The sequence below is a fragment of the Rhea americana genome, unplaced genomic scaffold (genome assembly GCF_003343005.1).
Source record: "Rhea americana isolate MKP2758 unplaced genomic scaffold, rheAme1 scaffold_211, whole genome shotgun sequence".
Classification (NCBI taxonomy): domain Eukaryota; kingdom Metazoa; phylum Chordata; class Aves; order Rheiformes; family Rheidae; genus Rhea; species Rhea americana.
In genome coordinates, this window is record NW_028186269.1 from 1539451 (window position 1) to 1547008 (window position 7558).

Sequence of the window (7558 nt, forward strand, 5' to 3'; positions counted from 1 at the left end):
CGCGGCGCTCCCCGCCGGGGATGACCTCACTCGCTTCGCTCCCATTGGCCGGCTATATTAAGAAAGTCGCCGGCGCCTTTAAATAGCGGCGCTGGGCGCAGCTTGCGGCAGTGGCGGCGGCGCGGAGCGGTGCGGAGCGGTGCGGAGCAGCGCGGCGACAGCGACAGCGGCGCTCCGCTGCCAAGGGGCAAACCGAGCCGGGCCGCGCGGGGCCGGCGCCGCTAGCCGCACCGGGGGCGCGACCCGCCGTGCAGGCAGCGGGGGCCGACGCGGTTGCCCCGGGGCGGGGGCCGGAGGCCGGAGTCGAGCTCGCTGCGGGGCCRCGGCAGCGGGGAGAGCGGGGCGCGCCGCGCCACCTGCCCGCGCGGGCCTCGGCTCGCCACGGTGCCCGGCGACAAGGCGGAGGAAGGCGGAGGCGGCGGCCGAGGGGAGGAGGGCGCTGCCATCGTCCTGCTGCACAGCAAGGCCAGCTTGGCGAGCCTGGCCATGGCCGCCATCCGCAAGAAGCTGGTGGTGGTGGGGGACGGCGCCTGCGGCAAGACCTGCCTCCTCATCGTCTTCAGCAAGGACGAGTTCCCCGAGGTGTACGTGCCCACTGTCTTCGAGAACTATGTGGCCGACATCGAGGTGGATGGCAAGCAGGTGGAGCTGGCCCTCTGGGACACTGCTGGCCAGGAGGACTACGACCGCCTGCGCCCGCTGTCCTACCCTGACACTGATGTGATCCTCATGTGCTTCTCTGTGGACAGCCCGGACTCTCTGGAGAACATCCCAGAGAAATGGGTGCCTGAAGTCAAGCACTTCTGCCCCAATGTACCCATCATCCTGGTGGCCAACAAGAARGACCTGCGCAACGACGAGCATGTGCGGAACGAGCTGGCCCGCATGAAGCAGGAGCCCGTGCGCACCGAGGATGGCCGCGCCATGGCCATTCGCATCCAGGCCTACGACTACCTGGAGTGCTCAGCCAAGACCAAGGAGGGTGTCCGGGAGGTTTTCGAGACCGCCACCCGGGCGGCCTTGCAGAAGCGCTACGGCACCCAGAACGGCTGCATCAACTGCTGCAAAGTCCTATAGGGTGCAGCTGGCATGCAGCCCCCAGGTTGCCTGTTGGCAAGTGAGAGGTGCTGGGCCATGCGCACACACGGCAGCCCCCTCTGCGGGGAGGCTGGTGATGAAGCAGGCTGGGGGCGAAGGGAGGGAGAGCGCTCTCTCAGCCAGGAAGGGGTTTGCCAGGTTGGCCACAGGGGCAGCGGGTGGGAGGGTTGCATGACCTGAGTCTCGGGGGGTGGTGGGTGGAGGGTAAAGGTGGGGAGAAGCTTCCTCCCAGCACTGCTCCCTGTGTGTTAACCGCTGACTCTTGCCAACCGAAAGCTGCTGAGCCCGGACTGAGCAAACCATGTGCCCAGCTCTTCCCTTTGGCCCACCACCTGTGGCTCCTGCATGGCCTCCTCCCTCCTGCTGGAGGAGGGTCATGAGGCTGAGGCGCTCCAAGGGACTCCCGCGTGCATGCGTCCACCTCCCCCAGCACSCGGGTGGGCTGGGGAAGGGGCAGCATGTCACCTCCCCAGCAGATGTTGTGGCCTGAGCCTTGGCCTGCTGCAGAGCATCGTGTCCTGCAGCTGGGCCTGGGAGGGGAGGGCTGTCCCCTGCCACGCGTGTGTATATATCTTACCTTTTCTGTGTTGTGCAAACCGGGGTAGGGCAAGGGGTGCTTACTTAAAGTGAGGTGGGGAGGGGGTGCCCAGCTGGGACTTGCCTTGTGCGGAGGAGCTCGCCCGGAGGGACTGATGCCTGCTGATAATGTGAGCCTTGAACTGACTCCAGCTGCAGAAGTCTTCAGGCTGGAAAGTGGGAAGCTGGACTGCTTCGTCCTCCTTGCTGGACATCATCCTCCTGGGGGACTAGGCAGGATGAGCAGGGGGGAGGGGGTTATATTGCCATATATTATGATCTTGGTGCCTGCTCCTTCATTTAATGTCTTCTGCATATATATTGATTTGGGTTTATTTAAGAGTTTATTTTCGAAAGAAACTACTTTGCACAACTTGGGTTTTGTTTTTTTTTCTAAATTAAATGCTCAATGCACTTGTCATCCGCATACAACACTGTAGCATTGTGAATACATAGTAACCTCATGTGGGGCTTTTTTTTAAATTGTAATTTTATTTTTTTTTTGTTTGGGACTTTTTTGACATAAGGAAATAAAACCACTGTATCTCTTTGCCTTGAGGGAAAAAAAATGGGTGAAAGCACTGGTTCTTGTGCATTGAGTACATCAAACTTTAATACTAAAGGGCAGTTAAAAGTATTTAGGTTTATTTAAAACTTATTTTCACAGGGTAGCAAACCTGGGTGAAAATAATCTTGTGTCTCTCTGGTTCAGAGAACAAATGTATCCATTTGTTTGTTTACTTTTCTCCCCCTTTTCCCCCCAACAGTGGTACTGAGACTGTTTCTGTTTTTAATAAACTGACATGGCAAAAACAATGAGATGTATATGATKTTTACATAAAACTATGAACTGTGTATGCAGTTTTTTATGTAAAATATTAAAAAGACTCTATGCTGACAGTTGTGAGAGCATTGTTTCAGCTTAATGGAGCTCAACTTGCAAAAGCACAGCTGAAAGGTATGGAAATAGCACCTTTGGAGAAGGAAGAGTTGCCTCTTGCCTGCACACACTCCTCGTGCTTTCCTCCACTGGTTGAAGCCCTTAGCAGGCAGCTCTCAGAGGACTGGTGGATTTATTTTCCTGGGGGGGGGGGGAGGGTCAGTTTCCTAGTTTCCTGCAGGGTGCTTGCACACAGCCTGGGAGCTGATCAGCTTCCTTTGCTGTTGCAAAGCCACTGGGRAGTACAAGCTGCCTCTGGGTCTCCCTGACATGAGCTCTGGGTCCTGTGCTCTGCAGTCACTGCTTTTTGGGGGCTGAGGCGATGGACGGCGGCTGCAAATACTAGTTGCAATAGATGTGAGGTTTGGGCTTGTGTAATAACAAATCGGTGCTGTTATAGCAGAGAACTGAAGGGTAGCAGCAGCTGTAGGACTCATTTTCAAGMAAAGTATCTTTTTAATAAAATGCCATTTACCTACTGGAGTCCCCTTTGCCTCAAGCGAATACCTTTGTTTTCTGCAGTAGGACTTGTGAGCAGGCTTCATCTGCTTGTGAATCAGAAGCATGAAGCTCCTATGTAGCTAGATTTTCTAATTGCTGGCCTCATGAATTCCCACAGCGATGCAAGAAATTCAAGTTTTTTTCCCACACTGGACAGCCCCAGCAGGGTTATATCCCTTCTTCTCTTGCTGTCTCTGCGCTTTGAGGTGCGCTGTTTTCTCCTTRCGCTCTGGTCAGATGCAGGTGTAAGTGTGAAGGCTTGCAAGTGGTGGTGGAGTGCCTGCGCAGTATCTATGYGCAGTGGCGCAGGTACCTGCATCATCGAAAGCTTCAGGTAGAAGAGGTGGCAGCAGGCAATGCCAGGAGCAAGCAGAGCTGTCCTTGTCTCCTCCTGTAAAAGCTGGGCAGTGTTTCACTGATACTGTATGYCAGTTTAACCCCTTCTGTGTGGTATTTTGGCATCAAATGCGGGGAAGCAGCATGATGCACATCTGCAACTGTGACAAATAATTTGCATTCCCCATTTATTAAGGAGAGCCGTAGAGATTAGAAGGTGTGGGGTGTTCCTCAGTCTGGGACAAAATAAATTACATACATAGACTTTTGTCTAACAGTGAGGCCTATGTATAGAGTACTGAGGTCCCACTTCATTTCAGAAAAACTTCCTTAAGTACCTGTAAGAGAAATCTCTACATTAYGGCTTCACCTTAGGGTCTCCTTGGGACAGTTTTATATTTTTGCAAAGCCTCTTGACTTCTTTTGCAGAGATGTAAGAAAGCAACCAAGCCTTTTGTTTATCTAGTGTTTATCTATATTTGCTAGGATGCGCTGGAGTGTTCAGAAACCTTAACAAATATCATGGTAAACAAGTCACATTTAGCTGTTCTTGCTTCGCACACTCACAGAGGGCTTTGTAAGCCTCCCACTGAAGTTCATATAGCTCATAGCTCTGTAGGACTTCTACAGCCCACCATATAGATTATAGGCTCCTTGTTCTATATTTGGAAAATCAATTAGAAATAATATRGAAAAGATTGGGTTTGCATTTAAAGATTTCAAATACAAGACTACACTTGTTCATGCCATGAGTTTATTCTGTTGTTTCATATGATCCTTAATGAAAGATAATGGGATTTTCATTTAGACAGTTTAGAAAGAATTTCTTAAAAGATATCCAAGCACCATGACTATCTGTTTCCAAGGATATCAAATTTCCATGATATTAAAAAGGTGAGTTTCTCAGCCTCAGTTTGCAAATCCTAAACTCCCTTATATGAAAAAAAACCTCAACTTTTTTTATGTTTAAAGGGCCATTGCCCAGCAGTCTATTCTTACAGAAGCATTCAAAAGCCCAATTCTATATATCTTAGCACTTTTCCATACAGAATCGATCAATGATAATAAAATCAGCATGGGAAACTTTTTCTTTAAGCTGATGTGATAGCTGCCAAACATATAAATTTGTTGAGACTGTAACAGCAATAACTAATATTCACAACATCCCAAGGCAAAAGCACTAATATTTATATTTTAAATATTGGGAAAAGAGTTAGCACTGCATCTCTGTATAATTACTTCTATCAATATTTTCCACTAAGATTCYTATAGGGTAATTACATTCATTATTTCTAAGTGGACTTTTGCCCAAGTTGGGGCTACAGTATCTGGCCCAAGGGGGAAAAACTGTAAGAAAGCAMATTTCAGTTTTAACTGAGCGTGACTTTCCTCTACCACTTGTGAAGTCATGAATAAGCCTACAGAGATCCCAGCATGGGAGTCCACCCTTTGGGGTCAGAGGCAGGATCAGGACCATAATTTGTTCTGCCCTGTGCTACGTATTGCACTTGCTCATTAACATCACTGCTTTGGCAGGGGGGGACCTGTGGCTCATCCTGCCCTCGCTTGTCCCTCACTTGYACTCCTCTGGTCTCCTGCCTTGTCTTCTGTAGCCTTTTGATAAGAGAAGAGATGACAGGGAGCAGAGCACTGAAAGAYGCTTAACACCCAACTCATCTCTTACACCCCTGCATACATCTGGGCATTCAGAGACTTTCTCTGCTCTGTCCTCATGCCCACACACATGTCCCCAGCTGAGGAAAGGCTGCACCTTCCCTTACTCTCTTGAYGGACATGTTCAAGCTCCACAAAGGAATGCTTCTGCTGGCAGACCTYGAACTCCGCTGGGGGAGTTTGCCCATCCTTAGCAGCAAGTCCTGAAGTGTAGAAAAGCCTCATTCAAAGGCCTATTCATCTCAGTTTTCCGTTCCAGTGAGGAGGCCACTTTCACACTCTTACCCTGAGACCCAGTTGGACTCTCTGGCAGTGCAGGGGTATCTCCTCAGGGCAGACTGAAAATTAAGTCCCTCAGTGAAAGTCAGTACCTTCCTCTTCCCTTTGGGAGATGCAGCAACAGAAGCTGTAAGTTGTCTTTACGTGATAAAGTGGAGACTTTCTGTTTAAAATGCATTTTCAGAACTGTAGGCCAAAAAAAAAAAGGAATAAAGGAATAAACTTTCTTTCTCTGGAAGTCAGTAAAAATCACTCGTAGTTTTGGCAAAATGTTTGTTAATTTACTTGTTATACATTGAAATGAAATTGCATGTTTTTGTCATTTCTTTTTAAAAACTTACTCTCATGCAACTCCACATACTACAGTGGGGTTGCATGAGTGTAAGCAAGGGCAGAATTTGAAGGAATGTCTTCTTATATGGCTTTTAGCTTTTGCAGCAATAATTTCATTTAGTTCCATCTGCCTTACAGTTCATTTTAGTAGGATGCAATCCTGTTTTAGCAATTCAATAAAGAATTAGCGCAAACTCAGTGTATTGGAAGACAAAAAAGTACTTTGAGGAAATCCATGAGTATTTTACTAGTGTCACTGTCATCAACTGTAAGTCACTCGTGGATTTTATTCCTTGACTGTAGAAAGTACAAGATGACGAGTTTCATCTTCCAGATTTTAGTGAAGTGTAGCAGTAGTGAATCTAGTTCTTTCCTGTTATTGCTGCCTCTGCAACWGTATCTGTTCATAAACAGAAATTAATAGTCTAGTGAGCTAACTTCAAAAGCTCTGTCTAAGACACATCATTTTCTCCCACCGTTCTGAAGAAGTCTTCACAGATCTGGCTCACCTGGTCTGTGTGTGAAGATAGTTGCTGTAGGTCAGAGAATCAGGTCTTCTTCACTGTTCAAGTGTGGAGGAAGCTAATAAGCACCTATTCAAGGAACTATTTTGGAGAAAAGCTTAGTTCTGTTCCTGGAGGAGTCTCTTTGAAACCAGGGCAGCCACTCAAGGAAGCTCCTCATGGGCATCTTCAGGTTTGGAGTCTAAGGGAGGGAAAGATCTCAGCAGGCAGAATCAGGACAGACACCTACAGAGGGCAGTTCCCCCTGCCTGGGAAGGCAAGGCTTTKTGCTCTGGTCATGCTCAAGGGAAGCCTCATGAGCAGGGCTTTGCTGACACTGCTGCCTGCACCAGATTGACTGACATGCCGACAGGTCTGTTCCCACAGGGAACAATGTGGAGAGTGGCATTCATCCCCTCGAGCATTACCTGTCTAAAATGTAACTGTCTAGGCCATGTCTGTTGTCACCATACTCTGGGTAGTCAGCAGAAAGAGCCAGGGTATGGTCCCACATGCGGCTGAGTGGATCCCACCACTGCTGCAGGGAAGCAGTGTTTTTTCTGCTGGGCTGGTGAGCTGAGCTGGCTTATCCAGCGCCRGCACTGGCACCAGGGCTGGGGCAAGGAAACAGAAGGAGAAGCACTGTTGATGGAGGAAATTTGAGCAAAGTGCTACATCTAGACATGGAGCACCAGAGAGTTCAAATTAAGGTGAGACAGTTTGTGAGTACAGGTGTACACACAACATCATCAGGCCTAGGATCTGGGGGAGATGTGTATATACCCATATGACCAGAGAGATGTCTCTAAGAGTTTGGTTTGTGTAGTCTGATGTAACAAATGGACATTTTTTTTTTTGCATAAATAGAGGAGAGAATGAGTTGTTCTTCTCCTCTATCCCCATGAATTTTTCAGAGTTCATGATGAGAAAARGGAGTTATCTTTAGATTCCCTTGCAGTGCCAGTGGTAAGCCACAGGCTGTGATAAGCAGCACTCAGATATATTAAGTTTTGTGGTCAGACACTCTCACACTGCCCAGAAAGAAAGACCGTTCTCAGCTTTTTAGGCATGCAGTGAGAGGCTTTGTAGTTACTTTTAACAGGTGCCTATATGTGTCAGCGGTTTATTATTCATGCATAATTCAGCAGAAAATACCACTTGCTATACTAATAAGTGCGGGAATATCTGCTTCGCTTACATGAATGAAATATCGAACTCATGATAAAAGGTGGGGTGTAAGAACAAGAGGCCAGAACCAGAAGCCCTGATGCGATATCTGTACTGAACTGTAGTGGCGTAACAGGAAGAATATTAGATT

General features: G+C 48.3%; 1 protein-coding gene across 1 annotated transcript; it reads left to right on the plus strand.

The window, feature by feature from the left end:
* The first annotated feature begins 132 nt into the window (after positions 1 to 132).
* On the plus strand, positions 133 to 2574 carry RHOB (ras homolog family member B). The gene has a single exon (XM_085304890.1). The coding sequence runs from the start codon at positions 487 to 489 to the stop codon at positions 1075 to 1077; it is 591 nt and encodes a 196-aa protein (XP_085161016.1). The 5' UTR covers positions 133 to 486; the 3' UTR covers positions 1078 to 2574.
* The last annotated feature ends 4984 nt before the right edge of the window (positions 2575 to 7558 follow it).